Genomic DNA, 20,000 nt, shown 5'->3' with positions numbered 1-20,000 from the left:
ACAACTTTTTCCTCCTCTACACTAAACAATCTTAGTCTGTCATTCACCTTAATTCTGAACAGAAAATGCAATATATTTTCATTTGCTAAAACAACACTCAAAAAGGCTGAAGTTGTACTGTGTCCGTTATCCTAATTCTCCTCCTCCGTCACATTTACTCACTCTGTACAGGATCATTATTTGCTCTCATGTGGAGTGTGCATGGTAGAGATAGAGAATGGAGAGTTCCATTTAGTTCTTCTTGGATATAGTTAAAATATATTCTCCTTAACTTCGCTAAAGTGGAAGAAATACGATGCTACACCAATCTTCAGACTGACTTTCTTTACTCTCTCTTATTCTGCGCAGTGTTGCATCTCTTAGAATATTCGGGTCTTATTTCCATGTTGAATATACTTCTGAATTGGCTTAAATCATGGTTTCAATGCACAAGACTTTCTATTCACTCTCATCAGTATTCTGTCGACCCTTTTACAGCAAAACTTAATCGCTATCTTCATTCTTTTATAACCATTACCAATGAATTCTGGAATCCTTGCCTGAAATTGTATTTTCCCATTTTTATGAAGAGACCTTGTTTAAGAGAACAATTTCAAGACATTTTCATTCCTCAATTAGGTCTCTATTTTCATTTCGTTTCCCTGATGAGAAGCAACTAGTTTTCTAAAATCATTTCTGCCCGTGGTCTAATTGTCTTGTGCATAATGTGAGTGTGTGTCTGTATGTGTGTGTGTGTGTGTGTGTGTGTGTGTGTGTGTGTGTGTGTGTGTGTGTGTGTGTGTGTGTGTGTGTGTGTGTGTGTGTGTGTGTGTGTGTGAATATATATATATATATATATATATATATATATATATATATATATATATATATATATATATATATATATATATATATATATTATTAAGACGACAGGTTTCACAGCTCTTACAGCTACCTTGAACTCGGTTAGCTGCCCCCAGAATACCAGCACCTCTACAATGTGGCGAGAGGCCTTAAATAGGCTCTTGCAGGGCTTTCTGGCCTCCTGCAGCGAATAAGAACGATGAGATCGCCACCCTGTTTTACCCACCAACAGGAAGGAGAATATTACTCTTACCGAGCATGTATAATGTACAATGTAGGCAGTCAAAGCTTTACATGAAACACTTAGCAAATGACATTAAATCTTAGTTGCGTCAGCGAAGAAATTTTTACAGGTAACATACTAATAAAGTAGTTGTTACGAGCGATTTTTGAAACATACATGGCAACTCTGTAACTGTTACCCGCTCAACACTGCTCAATTGACGCCTTGACACCAAAGTAAAAGCTTCGCCAATAAGCAGACTGCCAAATTTAGGTGGAATAAATAGCATCATTAAAATTATGAGAACTTTATTAAATAAAAGAAAGGGACAAGGACTGTAACACTGCATAAAAATATGTAGGTAAGATAAATTTGTGAGAGATGAATGGCATGAGCCTGCCAGTGCGTCAGAAGATGGCGGTGGAGGTGAAGAATATCCGAAGGTAGTGGCAATCTTCCTTCCCAATACAATTGTTGTCATCTAGCCGTGCTTCAGCTTGTGGCCGCCCTTCAGCACGGGACCGTGGTGCACGACAGGGTGCCTCACTACAGGGACGTGCTGTACCACGGGAACATGCTTCACCACGGGTACGTGTTGCACGACAGGGCGATGGTGCACCACAGGGCGGTGGTGCACCACAGGATGCACCACACGGTGCACTGGTCGCGACAGGAAGCCACCTCCTTTCTTTTTGTGTGGCTCTGGGGCAGCGAACACTACAGACAGTGCCACCATGGTGACGAAAGCTAGATACATCTGCGGGACAAACACACACACATAAGACACGTGTTCTAATCAATCTAATGAATACTTTAATTAACAAGTGTTCCAGCAAGACATGTCAGCAGATAACTGTGTAATAAGGCAAACGTTAGTGACATGGAGTGTTTCAAAACAATGGTGATGGTCTAAACCAGACAATAGAACGAGGCTTTTCCCTTCATTCCTGTCTCCAGCCACTCTGACTTCCGGGTCACTTTTTTGTCCCTAGAGCCATTGAGGTGACCAACAGCCACGTATCTGTTCACCAAGGCTACAAAACACACTTTCCAGAAAGTGGTGAGGACGAGAGAAGGATTACAACACACTCAACAGTTGAAGTTATGCAAGTGTTGACGTGGCAACACTCCATGTCAAATATTTCCAACAAATGGTGGTGTGAATCAAACCAAAAGTAAAACACTCCACTGACTGATACTCACAAACTTCATTTTGGAGAGTTGGGAGAAGTGGTGTCTCAGGCAAACTCAGCTGGTCTGTGCTGGTGTCCTGTCAGACCGCTCCTTTATACCTGTGGACGCGGACGGTGTCGGGTTGTGAACCTTAAAAAAAAAACCGACCTTCCTCACAAGTATGGTACAACTTCCCTATCTGAGGGTCTGGCTCGCGAGCCTGTCTATTAAATCTAACATCCCGAAAAAAAAAAAAAACCTTATTAGCGCTTTGACTATCTGATCAAGTGTCTTTGTCTTTTCTTTTCCATTGTTAAATACTTCCAAGGATAGTTTATGTCCACCTTCACACACACACACACACACACACACACACACACACACACACACACTAGTTTCTATTTTCTAGTCGTAGTGTAATTAATATGTGTTGACTGACAAGATTCATAACATAGTGAAGCCTGACGTGTCACGAGGACTCACCATACGAGTATGGTGATGCACGAGTTCGTGTCGGAAAACCATAGTGGATTAATGTTTCGGAATTCACAAGTGTGTAGCTAATGAAGTGAAGGCACCGATTAATTCATGTACTAGGTGAGGTGAAGGTAAATACAAGTAATTAGTATTATACATGGCAGCGTACTAAAGAGGCTAACATACAAATGAAAAAAATAACACTGCAAATAGTTATGGAAGATACGAGGAAACATAATGCTGCAATGTACTTTGAGAGCGGATAACGATATGAAATATTCGTAGTTACGTAAAATACTGTATGAGTGGAGGATCCTGGTATAATATTGAAATACGCCGATGGAGTGAACTGCCAGTAAATACAGACGCTGGATTATATTGGGTTTGTTGGCAAATGAAAATAAATAAATAAAATCAGTCTATAAAAATAACTGTATAACGAAAATATGTAACTCTCTTTAGAAAAGCAAAGGTATTTCATGTTATTTAGGCTGTTTTGATACACTTCACTCCCCAAAACATTTATTGTAAGTTTGAATGGAATTAATTCATCAAAGCTGAGCTATCATGAGACAAATTTTGCCTATATCAATCTTTCAAACCCTGCTTACTTAGAAGGAAAAATGTATCTATATCTATCTATTAATGTGTGTGTGTGTGTGTGTGTGTGTGTGTGTGTGTGTGTGTGTGTGTGCACACACACACACACACACACACACACACACACACACACACACACATTTCTAAATGGCAACCGCTGCGTCGCTACTACCCCGTTCCCCATTCCTAGAACTCTGCCTTACCGCCAACCATCACACCATGTGTCGCGCCGCCCACATGGTTGAATCAAGTGACATATTGCTATAAGTGACGCTGTGTTTTCAATATGTGGAGCTTTCTCTCCATTCTGATCACACTATCGTGTTCAAGAGAGTTTTTCTTACGTAATGTAATAATATATTTCATCATTCATGGATCAACTGAGGAAAATAGAGAGCATAAACATGTAAAACCTTTTATGAATATTTTCTTACCATCTTCACACGCGTAATACCATTTTCTTTTTTACTTATCAAGATTTTTTATAATACATCTTGATTCTAACAGTAACTACTGAGTCTGATGGAGTCTACCAAAACTGGCTATCCTGTATATGAAATGAGTCATGACACATAATTCGCGCATTTTGTGCGCTGTAGTTCTACCTGTAGTGATGAAGCGATGGAACTGAGGAAGTTGTCCGGCAGAAGCCTTCGCTCATGACGAGAAGTCGAAAAATGCAGAACATGGCGAATCGGTGTGTCTGACGAAGAAATGTCATGAAATAAGAAAGATGTGCTGTCAAAAGTTACCGATAGAATGTTTCTGAGATTCAAATCCCAATTTTCATATGTGATGGACCAGAATGGGCTCCTGACCAAATCATTGTTCTCAGACTCCTGGGACAGGGCGAGCAGCAGGTTGTGGAGATGTGCAGTAACAAAATTAAGTTTTTTTTTTTTTCGTTTTTTTTTCTTTTTCCTTCTGAACGGTTGATAGTTGGAGGTAGCACAAAAGTTTTCACTATGGAGGAATAAATTAATTCATAAGTTTGCCGTGACTTGCAGTCACGACGAACTTCTGAAGTGTTTTACCACGCCCCATTCAGAACTATGTGTGTGTGTGTGTGTGTGTGTGTGTGTGTGTGTGTGTGTGTGTGTGTGTGTGTGTGTGTGTGTGTGTGTGTGTGTGTGTGTGTGTGTGTGTGTGTGTGTGTAATTCATATGCATGTAAAACCTTTTATAAACATTTTCTTACTATCTTCATGCACGTAATACCATTTTCTTTTTTATTTATCAAGTTCTGATAATAAATTTTGATTCTACAGTCACTATATACTGAGTCTGATGGTGCCCACCAAAACTGGCTATCCTGTATATTGTTGTGTGTGTGTGTGTGTGTGTGTGTGTGTGTGTGTGTGTGTGTGTGTGTGTGTGTGTGTGTGTGTGTGTGTGTGTGTGTGTGTGTGTGTGTGTAACGTTCAGCTTTAACTCAGAAATTCACTAAAAATATGATAGCGAAGAAACAAACTTCTCCAAACAATTTTTTGATGTACGTTTACACGTGGTAATCTAAGAAAAAAATGTATACATCTTTAGTTTTATTAAAAATCACAAAAAAGGAATCAATACAAAAATATGTAGGTGAGATAAATTCGTGAGAGATGAATGGCATGAGCCTGCCAGTGCGTCAGAAGATGGCGGTGAAGATGAAGAATATCCGAAGGTAGTGGCAATCTTCCTTCCCAATACAATTGTTGTCATCTAGCCGTGCTTCAGCTTGTGGCCGCCCTTCAGCACGGGACCGTGGTGCACGACAGGGTGCCTCACTACAGGGACGTGCTGTACCACGGGAACATGCTTCACCACGGGCACGTGTTGCACGACAGGACGGTGGTGCACGACAGGGCGGTGATGCACTACAGGGCGGTGGTGCACCACAGGATGCACCACACGGTGCACTGGTCGCGACAGGAAGCCACCTCCTTTCTTTTTGTGTGGCTCTGGGGCAGCGAACACTACAGACAGTGCCACCATGGTGACGAAAGCTAGATACATCTGCGGGACAAACACACACACATAAGACACGTGTTCTAATCAATCTAATGAATACTTTAATTAACAAGTGTTCCAGCAAGACATGTCAGCAGATAACTGTGTAATAAGGCAAACGTTAGTGACATGGAGTGTTTCAAAACAATGGTGATGGTCTAAACCAGACACTCTGACTTCCGGGTCACTTTTTTGTCCCTAGAGCCATTGAGGTGACCAACAGCCACGTATCTATTCACCAAGGCTACAAAACACACTTTCCAGAAAGTGGTGAGGACGAGAGAAGGATTACAACACACTCAACAGTTGAAGTTATGCAAGTGTTGACGTGGCAACACTCCATGTCAAATATTTCCAACAAATGGTGGTGTGAATCAAACCAAAAGTAAAACACTCCACTGACTGATACTCACAAACTTCATTTTGGAGAGTTGGGAGAAGTGGTGTCTCAGGCAAACTCAGCTGGTCTGTGCTGGTGTCCTGTCAGACCGCTCCTTTATACCTGTGGCCGCGGACGGTGTCGGGTTGTGAACCTTAAAAAAAACCGACCTTCCTCACAAGTATGGTACAACTTCCCTATCTGAGGGTCTGGCTCGCGAGCCTGTCTATTAAATCTAACATCCCGAAAAAAAAAAAAAACCTTATTAGCGCTTTGACTATCTGATCAAGTGTCTTTGTCTTTTCTTTTCCATTGTTAAATACTTCCAAGGATAGTTTATGTCCACCTTCACACACACACACACACACACACACACACACACACACACACACACACACTAGTTTCTATTTTCTAGTCGTAGTGTAATTAATATGTGTTGACTGACAAGATTCATAACATAGTGAAGCCTGACGTGTCACGAGGACTCACCATACGAGTATGGTGATGCACGAGTTCGTGTCGGAAAACCATAGTGGATTAATGTTTCGGAATTCACAAGTGTGTAGCTAATGAAGTGAAGGCACCGATTAATTCATGTACTAGGTGAGGTGAAGGTAAATACAAGTAATTAGTATTATACATGGCAGCGTACTAAAGAGGCTAACATACAAATGAAAAAAAAATAACACTGCAAATAGTTATGGAAGATACGAGGAAACATAATGCTGCAATGTACTTTGAGAGCGGATAACGATATGAAATATTCGTAGTTACGTAAAATACTGTATGAGTGGAGGATCCTGGTATAATATTGAAATACGCCGATGGAGTGAACTGCCAGTAAATACAGACGCTGGATTATATTGGGTTTGTTGGCAAATGAAAATAAATAAATAAAATCAGTCTATAAAAATAACTGTATAACGAAAATATGTAACTCTCTTTAGAAAAGCAAAGGTATTTCATGTTATTTAGGCTGTTTTGATACACTTCACTCCCCAAAACATTTATTGTAAGTTTGAATGGAATTAATTCATCAAAGCTGAGCTATCATGAGACAAATTTTGCCTATATCAATCTTTCAAACCCTGCTTACTTAGAAGGAAAAATGTATCTATATCTATCTATTAATGTGTGTGTGTGTGTGTGTGTGTGTGTGTGTGTGTGTGTGTGTGCACACGCACACGCACACACACACACACACACACACACACACACACATTTCTAAATGGCAACCGCTGCGTCGCTACTACCCCGTTCCCCATTCCTAGAACTCTGCCTTACCGCCAACCATCACACCATGTGTCGCGCCGCCCACATGGTTGAATCAAGTGACATATTGCTATAAGTGACGCTGTGTTTTCAATATGTGGAGCTTTCTCTCCATTCTGATCACACTATCGTGTTCAAGAGAGTTTTTCTTACGTAATGTAATAATATATTTCATCATTCATGGATCAACTGAGGAAAATAGAGAGCATAAACATGTAAAACCTTTTATGAATATTTTCTTACCATCTTCACACGCGTAATACCATTTTCTTTTTTACTTATCAAGATTTTTTATAATACATCTTGATTCTAACAGTAACTACTGAGTCTGATGGAGTCTACCAAAACTGGCTATCCTGTATATGAAATGAGTCATGACACATAATTCGCGCATTTTGTGCGCTGTAGTTCTACCTGTAGTGATGAAGCGATGGAACTGAGGAAGTTGTCCGGCAGAAGCCTTCGCTCATGACGAGAAGTCGAAAAATGCAGAACATGGCGAATCGGTGTGTCTGACGAAGAAATGTCATGAAATAAGAAAGATGTGCTGTCAAAAGTTACCGATAGAATGTTTCTGAGATTCAAATCCCAATTTTCATATGTGATGGACCAGAATGGGCTCCTGACCAAATCATTGTTCTCAGACTCCCTGGGACAGGGCGAGCAGCGGGTTGTGGAGATGTGCAGTAACAAAATTAAGTTTTTTTTTTTTTCGTTTTTTTTTCTTTTTCCTTCTGAACGGTTGATAGTTGGAGGTAGCACAAAAGTTTTCACTATGGAGGAATAAATTAATTCATAAGTTTGCCGTGACTTGCAGTCACGACGAACTTCTGAAGTGTTTTACCACGCCCCATTCAGAACTATGTGTGTGTGTGTGTGTGTGTGTGTGTGTGTGTGTGTGTGTGTGTGTGTGTGTGTGTGTGTGTGTGTGTGTGTGTGTGTGTGTGTAATTCATATGCATGTAAAACCTTTTATAAACATTTTCTTACTATCTTCATGCACGTAATACCATTTTCTTTTTTATTTATCAAGTTCTGATAATAAATTTTGATTCTACAGTCACTATATACTGAGTCTGATGGTGCCCACCAAAACTGGCTATCCTGTATATTGTTGTGTGTGTGTGTGTGTGTGTGTGTGTGTGTGTGTGTGTGTGTGTGTGTGTGTGTGTGTGTGTGTGTGTGTGTGTGTGTGTGTGTGTGTAACGTTCAGCTTTAACTCAGAAATTCACTAAAATATGATAGCGAAGAAACAAACTTCTCCAAACAATTTTTGATGTACGTTTACACGTGGTAATCTAAGAAAAAAATGTATACATCTTTAGTTTTATTAAAAATCACAAAAAAGGAATCAATACAAAAATATGTAGGTGAGATAAATTCGTGAGAGATGAATGGCATGAGCCTGCCAGTGCGTCAGAAGATGGCGGTGAAGATGAAGAATATCCGAAGGTAGTGGCAATCTTCCTTCCCAATACAATTGTTGTCATCTAGCCGTGCTTCAGCTTGTGGCCGCCCTTCAGCACGGGACCGTGGTGCACGACAGGGTGCCTCACTACAGGGACGTGCTGTACCACGGGAACATGCTTCACCACGGGCACGTGTTGCACGACAGGACGGTGGTGCACGACAGGGCGGTGATGCACTACAGGGCGGTGGTGCACCACAGGATGCACCACACGGTGCACTGGTCGCGACAGGAAGCCACCTCCTTTCTTTTTGTGTGGCTCTGGGGCAGCGAACACTACAGACAGTGCCACCATGGTGACGAAAGCTAGATACATCTGCGGGACAAACACACACACATAAGACACGTGTTCTAATCAATCTAATGAATACTTTAATTAACAAGTGTTCCAGCAAGACATGTCAGCAGATAACTGTGTAATAAGGCAAACGTTAGTGACATGGAGTGTTTCAAAACAATGGTGATGGTCTAAACCAGACACTCTGACTTCCGGGTCACTTTTTTGTCCCTAGAGCCATTGAGGTGACCAACAGCCACGTATCTATTCACCAAGGCTACAAAACACACTTTCCAGAAAGTGGTGAGGACGAGAGAAGGATTACAACACACTCAACAGTTGAAGTTATGCAAGTGTTGACGTGGCAACACTCCATGTCAAATATTTCCAACAAATGGTGGTGTGAATCAAACCAAAAGTAAAACACTCCACTGACTGATACTCACAAACTTCATTTTGGAGAGTTGGGAGAAGTGGTGTCTCAGGCAAACTCAGCTGGTCTGTGCTGGTGTCCTGTCAGACCGCTCCTTTATACCTGTGGCCGCGGACGGTGTCGGGTTGTGAACTTGAACTATTAAGCGCGAATTTAGGTGGATTCTCCATAGAAAAACCGACCCTCCTCACAAGTACGGTACAGCTTCCCTATCCGTGGGTCTGACTCACGATGCGGTTTGTTAAATTCAACCCGGAATCAATCCTTATTAGCGCCTGGACTACCTGGTGAGATGTCTCTGTCGCTTCCGTTGTTTTGCTAAGTGTGGCGATTCAGCGTCTCCAAGGATAGTTTACGTCCGTCTACACACACACACACACACACACACACACACACACACACACCGTAGTGTAGTGGTTAGCGCGCTCGACTCACAATCGAGAGGACCGGGTTCAAGTCCCGAGTCGGCGAGGCAAATGGGCAAGCCTCTTACTTTGTGGGCCCTGTACACCTAGCAGTAAATAGGTACGGGATGTAACTCGAGGGGTTGTGGCCTCGCTTTCTCAGTGTGTGTTGTGTGTTGATGTGGTCTCAGTCCTACCCGAAGATCGGTCTATGAGCTCTGAGCTCGCTCCGTAATGGGAAAGACTGGATGGGTGACCAGCAGGCGACCGAGGTGAATTACACACACACACACACACACACACACACACACACACACACACACACACACACACACACACACACACGAGGTTCTCTCTCTCTCTCTCTCTCTCTCTCTCTCTCTCTCTCTCTCTCTCTCTCTCTCTCTCTCTCTCTCTCTCTCTCTCTCTCTCTCTTTCTCCCGGATTGAACAGATGATCCTATGACTGGTCTGCCATGTTGGTCGGCGCCATCTTGCAACCATATTATTATAGTGTAAGATATTTCCGTGGGATCATTATATAACTGAGAGAGAGAGAGAGAGAGAGAGAGAGAGAGAGAGAGAGAGAGAGAGAGAGAGAGAGAGAGAGAGAGAGAGAGAGAGAGTGTGTGTGTGTGTGTGTGTGTGTGTGTGTGTGTGTGTGTGTGTGTGTGTGTGTGTGTGTGTGTGTGTGTGTGTGTGTGTGTGTGTGTGTGAATATTGAAACATCGAGACCTTGATAAATGGTACTACGTACATGCAGTAACAAAGGATCTGAGTGGAAACTAATTGCAATACGCTTCAGAGACAAGTATCTTCATGGAATCACAATCTTTCATGAGTTATCTAACACAAATTAATCAAAAAATCAATAACCTCAAAGTATATTAATTCAAAGAAATAAAACTTCTTGGACTAACTATTGATAACAAACTATTATGGAGAATTGATACGCTTACCATCAGGAATGTAATTTCTATACCGACGGAAATAATTGACTAATACGTATTAAATGAATTTTGAATTTAACATTAGTATATCTTCATTCCTTATGCTGCTATACAGTATGGGGAGGAGCAAACAAGAACTCCGTTATAGTCTCTCCACTGCGCGCGCGCACGCGCGCACACACACACACACACACACACACACACACACACACACACACACACACACACACACACACACACACACCAGAAAAAGATGTTCATGCCTGTCATGTATCACAAAGTTGTATGATCATACGTCTCCCTTTTTCCAGAATAACAAGTTGCTAGAAGTACACATCATTTCTTCAGACAAACTTATTTATACATGGTGCTCTACATTCACATTCATTATTATTGGACTCTGGATTTCCATGAATAACACACACTGTAAGCAGGGCAGATCACCTCACACTGTCTCCATGCTGGGGCCTCACACCACACAGTGTTTCATACAGCGGAGCCAAACTCTGGAATCAGCTCCCTACACAAACAAAACACACTGTACTTCATAATTTTCCTTCAAGTAATAAATAAAGCAATTTCTTTCAGAATTACCAATTTGTAACATTCTGATGATGACATTGTTTCAAAGCCACAAATAATTATTTCTTTGTCTCATTATAATAATAATAATGATAATAGTAATAATTATAACAATAACGTTAATGATGATAATGATATAATAATAGTAAAAGTAATAATAATAACAACAGCAACAAGAACAATATTAATAATAATAATAATAATAATAATAATAATAATAATAATAATAATAATAATAATAATGACAACACACACACATACACACATAATAATAATAATAATAATAATAATAATAATAATAATAATAATAATAACAATAACAATAATAATAATAATAATAATAATAATAATAATAATAATAATAATTATTATTATCATTTTCATTATTATTATTATTATTATTATTATTATTATTATTATTATTATTATTATTATTATTATTATTATTATTATTATTATTATTATTATTATTACTACTACTACTACTACTACTACTACTACTACTACTACTACTACTACTATTATTACTATTATTATTATTATTATTATTATCATTATCATTATTACTATTATCATTATCATTTCATTATTATCATAATAATTATTGTTATCATTTTGGTTGTTGTTGTTGCCATATTTCTGATATCATTATTATCAATGATTCCTATAACAGATGTAGTCTTCAGACTTACCATCATATATAAACTACTTCCCGTTACTTACGCAATTATCTATTTAAAGCTGTCCCCACTGGAGATACTTTTATAAGTGCAAATATGAAAGTTAGTTTACGTAGATACATACGTTTATCTCCATATCCATAAAACAGCCTCTGTTCAATAGCTCTTGCTTCTAATCTATCTGTTTAGCTTGTAACTTTCAATGAAATACGTCAATATCAACACCTAAATTACGCTTGTAGACTTTTGTGAAGGAACGAATAAATCAACCAAATTATTTTGTTCAAGTTGCTTCTCCGAAACCCGCCATTAAGATTAGTTTGATGAAAATTGCTCTGATTTTCATAACCTTCTCAGAAGCAACAGTCATTAAATGATATACTTCTTTTTAACTGTCACTTAGATGCTTTGAGGCAACAATTATAGCCTTCCGATTAGAAAAATAATGCATAACATGGAAAATGAACGCAGGAAGTCATGTCTTTGCCAACAGTAGTGGTTCTCCAGATTTTTATGACACCCTAAAATAGAACACATATACAACCCACACACACACACACACACACACACACACACACACACACACACACACACATACACAACGACAAAAAATGTAGATTGAGACTTAAGTGTTCATTTTCAAGTGTTCATTATAAGTATAGGTTGTGCTTTCCCAACAAATCTCAAAATATCCAGACATTCTCTTGGCAAAACAATTTCATGTTCTGCATCATCTCGGGATACATTTTCCTCTTCTCAAGTGCAACTCTATGCATGGAAATAACCCGTCCTCGTGTGTATTACAGCTCATATATGTGGAGGAGAGGTGTGAGATTACATTTATACTAGTGTATTAAAAAATGGAAAACAAGTCTCTCGTGTCATCAACTCGTCTCAATAAACTAACACTGAGTCAACATCACACCTCTTGCAATCCTTTACGAGTCAGTCATGGTCACTGGTCTCCTGAATTTGATAACTGCATAACTTCTTCCCTCCACAAGACTTTTTATTTACCTTTGCTAGCATTTGAAGCATTAAGATAAATGTGGAAGGAAAGTGGTCACCTCATTAAAGTCTATTAAACTTTCCTTGGGAAACAGAACTTGACCGCACTTTAACACACGCACACACATAAATACATACACACACACACACACACACACACACACACACACACACACACACACACACACACACACACACACACACACACACACACACACACACACAATATCCACTCTTCTTCAATGACACTCAACTGTCTTCCTCTTCCACAATGAATATCCTCAGTCTGTCCTTTACTCATAATCTCAAATGGAAACTTCATATCTCATCTCTTGCTAAAACAGCTTCAATGAAGTTAGGCGTTCTGAGGCGTCTCCGCCAGTTTTTCTCGCCCCTCCAACTGCTAACTCTGTACAAGAGCCTTATCCGTCCTTGTATGGAGTACTCTTCGCATGTTTGGGAGGTTCCACTCACACAGTTTTATTAGATAAGGTGGAATCAAAAGCTTTTCGTCTCATCAACTCCCCTCCTCTGACTGGCTGTCTTCAGCCTCTTCCTCACCGCCGAAATGTTGCATCTCTTTCTATCTTCTATCGATATTTTCATGAGAACTGTTCTACTGATCTTACTAACTGCATGCCTCCCCTCCTCCTGCGGCCCAGCTGCACAAGGCTTTCTTCTTCCTCTCATCCCTATTCTGTCTAACTCTCTAACGCAAGAGTTAACCAGTATTCTCAATCATTCACCTTTCTTTGGTAAACTCTGGAGCTCCCAACCTGCTTTTTTAAGAGGAAGGTTTCAAGACATTTGTCCCCGTGTTTTAGCTAACTCTTTACTTTGCTTTTAAGAAACCAGCACTAAAGTGGGCCTTTTTTTTATAATTTATTACCTTTGGCTGGCTTTCTCCCCTGCATAAAAAAAAAAAAAGAACACACACAAAGGCACACACACGGACGCACGCGCGAGCGCGCACACACGCGCACACACACACACACACACACACACACACACACACACACACACACACACACACACAGAGAGAGAGAGAGAGAGAGAGAGAGAGAGAGAGAGAGAGAGAGAGAGAGAGAGAGAGAGAGAGAGAGAGAGAGAGAGAGAGAGAGAGAGAGAGAGAGAGAGAGAGAGAGAGAGAGAGAGAGAGAGGATAAGCACAAAAATTCGTGTAAAGAAATAGGTTCACCGAAATCATTGTTTGCTCCCACACCAAGTTTAGAAAAAGAAAAACAGCTCTATAAAAATGTTTTATTTAAAAAATTCTCAAGACGGGAAAAAACATGATAGTGATATCTATCTATCTATCTATCTATCTATCTATCTATATATATATATATATATATATATATATATATATATATATATATATATATATATATATATATATATATATATATATATATATATATATATATATATATATATATATATATATATATATATATATATATATATATATATATATATATATATATATATATATATATATATATATATATATATATATATATATATATATATATATATATATATATATATATATATATATTCATTTATCTAACCAAGTTCGTGAGAGATGAATGGCATGAGCCTGCCAGTGCGTCAGAAGATGGCGGTGAAGATGAAGAATATCCGAAGGTAGTGGCAATCTTCCTTCCCAATACAATTGTTGTCATCTAGCCGTGCTTCAGCTTGTGGCCGCCCTTCAGCACGGGACCGTGGTGCACGACAGGGTGCCTCACTACAGGGACGTGCTGTACCACGGGAACATGCTTCACCACGGGCACGTGTTGCACGACAGGACGGTGGTGCACGACAGGGCGGTGATGTACTACAGGGCGGTGGTGCACCACAGGATGCACCACACGGTGCACTGGTCGCGACAGGAAGCCACCTCCTTTCTTTTGTGTGGCTCTGGGGCAGCGAACACTACAGACAGTGCCACCATGGTGACGAAAGCTAGATACATCTGCGGGACAAACACACACACATAAGACACGTGTTCTAATCAATCTAATGAATACTTTAATTAACAAGTGTTCCAGCAAGACATGTCAGCAGATAACTGTGTAATAAGGCAAACGTTAGTGACATGGAGTGTTTCAAAACAATGGTGATGGTCTAAACCAGACACTCTGACTTCCGGGTCACTTTTTTGTCCCTAGAGCCATTGAGGTGACCAACAGCCACGTATCTATTCACCAAGGCTACAAAACACACTTTCCAGAAAGTGGTGAGGACGAGAGAAGGATTACAACACACTCAACAGTTGAAGTTATGCAAGTGTTGACGTGGCAACACTCCATGTCAAATATTTCCAACAAATGGTGGTGTGAATCAAACCAAAAGTAAAACACTCCACTGACTGATACTCACAAACTTCATTTTGGAGAGTTGGGAGAAGTGGTGTCTCAGGCAAACTCAGCTGGTCTGTGCTGGTGTCCTGTCAGACCGCTCCTTTATACCTGTGGCCGCGGACGGTGTCGGGTTGTGAACTTGAGCTATTTCGTGGGGACGCGTTGAAACTGCCATAGAAAAAAAGTCCTTTCTGGCATGTACGGGTTGGTTACCCTATTCGCGTGTCTTGACCTCGAAGTAATGAGTTTAAGTTAGCTACTTGAGAGTTGCATGTCATCACACAAGGACATGGTAAGATTTATATGCAATTTTATTGAACCCTTATTAAGTAATAAAACCAGGAATGATTCTGTCTTACGGACTTACATATTTGATCCATTAATCAACGATCATTTAATAAGAAAATCTACCGACAAATGCCAGGATAATAGAGGAAGGTGGGGCCATGCTAAACATCATTTATTTTCTGGGAAAAAGAAAAATCATATTTTCACACATTACATAGGCCACACCGGAGATGGCTGCATTCGTCACTATAAAATGATGCAATTCAGTCCTCGGCACTCCACCTTTTCCAGTGCGCAAAAACGTGCACGCGCTGGCACCACCTGGTTAAGACAGATGGTTCGGGAAGACAATACAGTCCCAGTCCTACCAAGACATGGAAGAGAGAGAGAGAGAGAGAGAGAGAGAGAGAGAGAGAGAGAGAGAGAGAGAGAGAGAGAGAGAGAGAGAGAGAGAGAGAGAGAGAGAGAGAGAGAGAGAGAGAGAGAGAGAGAGAGAGAGAGAGAATAGAATGATGGAAGAGGAAGGGACGGGATAGAAGAGGTGCGTGGGTAGGTGGTAATTCCAGGGTCCAACCTTGAAAAGTGTTGCGGTGGGCGTCCCTGGTGGTGGTGTGGCGCGTCTCGTAAGCGTTCTCACTTTGTTACCTGAGACGAACATACCACAGGAATGATTTCTGTGATGCCTTTAGTTTCTTTTCACCGATGAAATAAAGAAAACTATGACTTATTCCGTTCTAATGCAACAACAAGCCGAACTGAAATTGCTTCTTCTCTCACACACACACACACACACACACACACACACACACACACACACACACACACACACACACACACACACATTAGAAGTCATTAACCACAAATTGACAAAGCATAAACCATTACACTCCAAACATTTACGGTCCGTTTACTTTACAACAATAACTTTCAAAGGCAAACTGTATGCCATAAAAACAACAATCTACAATAAAACATGCCATAAGTTAACCTCGCTCTCATGAAGCCATGAAAAAAAGAACAACAGCTACGTCGGAAGTTAAGAGACCGATGAGTAGGTTTAATGTGTTGACAGTACAAAATACGCATCAATATTCCAGTCGTTAGTCACAGGCAACGTGCAAAATTTATAATGTGGCGTGGGCTGTGGTACAAGAACACTTGACAGCATAGCCAAGACAAAAACCGTGCTGTTTACATTCACTAGATTAATAAGATCGTTAACATAAAATATGAGCAACAGACATGCGATAGGCGAGCTCAGTCGTATGCTTGCAGATGCCAGTAATATTTACATTAGGTCCAAAATGAGCACTTTGAGCACCCTGTGAATCTGAAAGTCTGGCGCAAGCTTGAAAAGAGTCAGGCACATAAAAACAAAGAAAGATTTTTGTCCTTTTTTTTTCTTTCATTTGTATCTAATGTATTAACAAGTGTGAATAGAGTTTAGCGTTGAGACAGCACCAAGCCACGGGGCCACCAGCTTGCTCATTGTATGTTACTAAACACCAAACTGCGTCGTACAATGTTTCTTTGGTATCTATGTAAAACCTTGAATACCACATATAAAAAAAATGCCAGTGTAGCGCTGCACAGTGAAAAAAGGTGTAGAATCTACGGTCAACTATCACATTATATAATGCAGTAGGAATTATAATCCTTGAGGATGACAAGGCCCTAACACTGGCAGCCACTGTTCGTCTAGCCCATTGTCTCACCCCCCCCGAAGGCGTTCACTTTACCAAGGACAGAAGTGTTCATTTATGTGTGACGCAAACCAACATTATATAATTTTTTAATGAACACTGAAATTTTTGCCAACAAATCTACCACCTCACTGATTCCTCCACACTCTATCCTGAGCCGCGCCGCTCCAAGCATCACCAAACTCACCGCTGCATCTTCTCCTGTCATACTCATGCACTATACTGTAGAGCACCACACTTGTGAGGAGGTTAGTTAAATTATCCCCATAATCATCTGCAGGAACACACACACACACACACACACACACACACACACCGCGTAGTGTAGTGGTTAGCACGCTCGACTCACAATCGAGAGGGCCGGGTTCGAGTCCCGGCGCTGCGAGGCAACTGGGCAAGCCTCTTAATGTGTGGCCCCTGTTCACCTAGCAGTAAATAGGTACGGGATGTAACTCGAGGGGTTGTGGCCTCGCTTTCCCGGTGTGTGGAGTGTGTTGTGGTCTCAGTCCTACCCGAAGATCGGACTATGAGCTCTGAGTTCGCTCCGTAATAGAGAAGACTGGCTCGGTGACCAGCAGACGACCGAGGTGAAATTACACACACACGCGCGAAAAAAGACCCATACAGTAATGATAAATAAATATACAATTATCATTTACTTGATTAATTAGTTAATGGAAAATAACGTAAATAAAAAAAATACAAAAGGAAAAAAAAAACTGAATAGAGACAACGGGAGAAGAGGAAGAGGGAGAGGAGCAGACTAATTATGAAGTAGTATACGAACCATTTCATATTGGGGATCATTTTTTTTCTTCACAAAAGAGCGTTATTTCCTCTGGACTCGTGATATTCTGGTATTACTGATTACAAGTATTAATCTCCGACCGTTCCCAATCATGATTTTTTTTTCCTCAGTTCTTTTTTTTATGCTCTATTTGTGTATGTTTGTTTGTTCGTCGTCCTTGTCACCTCTCTTCGCTTCCTCCTCCTCCTCTTCTATTCATCACCGCCACCACCACCACCACAAACATCAACAACAACACTCCTGCCGTCCCCACCATCACCGCCATTATCTTCTCCTCCTCCTCTTTCTCCTCCTTCACCTCCTGTTTTTCTCTTCCACTTTCTTTCCTCTTTTTTTTTTTTTATATACCGGTACATATTTTCTTCTTTTCTCAAGTTTACTGCTCTTCCTTCACCGCCTTCTCACTTTCCTCTCCTCCTCCTCCTCCTCCTCCTCCTCCTCCTCCTCCTCCTCCTCCTCCTCCTCCTCCTCCTCCTCCCCCTTTCTCCTCTTCTTATAGCAAAAGAAAGTGGGGGTCTATTATGCTCAGCATGCTAGAAATATAACAGGATTTTAAACACACACACACACACACACACACACACACACACACACACACAATCCGCGTAGTGTAGTGGTTAGCACGATCGACTCACAATCGAGAGGGCCGGGTTCGAGTCCTGGTAAGCGGCGAGGCAAATGACCAAGCCTCTTAATGTGTGGCCCCTGTTCACCTAGCAGTAAGTAGGTACGGGATGTAACTCGAGGGGTTGTGGCCTCGCTTTCCCGGTGTGTGGAGTGTGCTGTGGTCTCAGTCCTACCCGAAGATCGGTCTATGAGCATTGAGCTCGCTCCGTAATGGGGAAGACTGGCTGGGTGACCAGCAGGTGACCGAGGTGAATTACACACACACACACACACACACACACACACACACACACACACACACACACACACACACAACCAAGTAGACTGGAATTCGAATTCCTAGCGCGACGAGGGAGATGGGAAAGTTTCTTGATATATAACATCTATTCACCTTCACCACCAGCAAGTAGGTACGGGATCTGAACTGAGGGACTGTGACCTCACTGTCTTGATGTGAGGCGTGCATATGAGTAGTATTAGTCCTCTTAAAGAATAGCCACTATAGCCTTTGGGATTTTTCCAGTGGTGGGGAACGGCTGGCCGTGTCGTGTGACCAACAGACAATTCTGAGTGAACAAACACTAAAATCAGCAAAGAGGACTCAAGAAAAGACAAATGTGGCACACTCAGTCATAGAAAACAGTCAAACTACAACCTTAAGACATAAACATTTCTTATGTTTGTGGTGCTTGATCAATATCATTGCGCTTCGTGGTGTTGGTGTATGGAGTGAATGGAATTTTCCCTTTTAAAGTGTTTAAAAAGAATTTTAGTCTTCCAGTATTATAACAGATAACAGATAAAGCTGGAACGGGAAACCTAAATTTTTGCATGCCTGAGATGCATCAGTTGTTGCATACATCATTGCCTTTAGGTGAGAGAGAGAGAGAGAGAGAGAGAGAGAGAGAGAGAGAGAGAGAGAGAGAGAGAGAGAGAGAGAGAGAGAGAGAGAGAGTGTGTGTGTGTGTGTGCGCGCGCACCGAAAACTTAAACCGTGACTTCGGAACAAAACCAAACCAATTAGTGACATCTGCCTAACAGCGTACATAACTATACATAAAAAGTACAACGCTAAAAATAACTCCTAACTGATACAGGAAGGAAAAGAACAGACAAAGAAGAGAGAAAGGAAAATTATTCTGACCACAACCAACACCTTGCGAAGCACAATATAAAAACTTGATCTCTCTTCTTGGGCAGCCGGGCAAGAAGCAAAGGCCACTGTTTCATAATGTTTCATTGCTATGAAATGTTAATTGACAATTGAGCTATAAAGTTGTTTGGCAAAAGAACGCAAATCTTTAACTTTCTACAGTAGTTCTGCTGATTTGTGACCTTTGAGTAGAAAGAAATAATAAGAAAGAGAGGCTTGACAGGAATTATTGAGGATGTATGCGTGGAGGCGTGACTGTGTGGCTGTGTGGTTTGGTGGTGTAGTGGGAGTACA

At 40.8% G+C, this 20,000-nt stretch overlaps 2 protein-coding genes and 1 long non-coding RNA gene across 3 annotated transcripts; all 3 read right to left on the bottom strand.

Annotated features, from left to right (window-relative positions):
- Window positions 1-4,843: 4,843 nt before the first annotated feature.
- On the bottom strand, window positions 4,844-5,864 carry LOC123505777. The gene is made up of 2 exons (XM_045257455.1): window positions 5,721-5,864; window positions 4,844-5,313 (listed from the first exon to the last, which is right to left on the bottom strand). Exons 1-2 carry the CDS (start codon window positions 5,727-5,729, stop codon window positions 5,020-5,022), a joined length of 303 nt encoding a protein of 100 aa, XP_045113390.1. The 5' UTR covers window positions 5,730-5,864; the 3' UTR covers window positions 4,844-5,019.
- A 2,407-nt stretch (window positions 5,865-8,271) lies between these two features.
- LOC123505776 lies at window positions 8,272-9,285 on the bottom strand. The gene is made up of 2 exons (XM_045257454.1): window positions 9,149-9,285; window positions 8,272-8,741 (listed from the first exon to the last, which is right to left on the bottom strand). The coding sequence occupies exons 1-2, from the start codon at window positions 9,155-9,157 to the stop codon at window positions 8,448-8,450; spliced, it is 303 nt and encodes a 100-aa protein (XP_045113389.1). The 5' UTR covers window positions 9,158-9,285; the 3' UTR covers window positions 8,272-8,447.
- Window positions 9,286-14,340: 5,055 nt separating this feature from the next.
- LOC123505778 lies at window positions 14,341-15,449 on the bottom strand. The gene is made up of 2 exons (XR_006675251.1): window positions 15,147-15,449; window positions 14,341-14,739 (listed from the first exon to the last, which is right to left on the bottom strand). It is a non-coding gene; the product is annotated as an uncharacterized LOC123505778 (long non-coding RNA).
- Window positions 15,450-20,000: the final 4,551 nt, after the last annotated feature.

This window comes from Portunus trituberculatus, chromosome 18 (assembly GCF_017591435.1).
Source record: "Portunus trituberculatus isolate SZX2019 chromosome 18, ASM1759143v1, whole genome shotgun sequence".
Classification (NCBI taxonomy): Eukaryota; Metazoa; Arthropoda; class Malacostraca; order Decapoda; family Portunidae; genus Portunus; species Portunus trituberculatus.
Note: the sequence above shows the minus strand (reverse complement) of the source record. Positions and strands in the feature narration are given on the sequence as shown.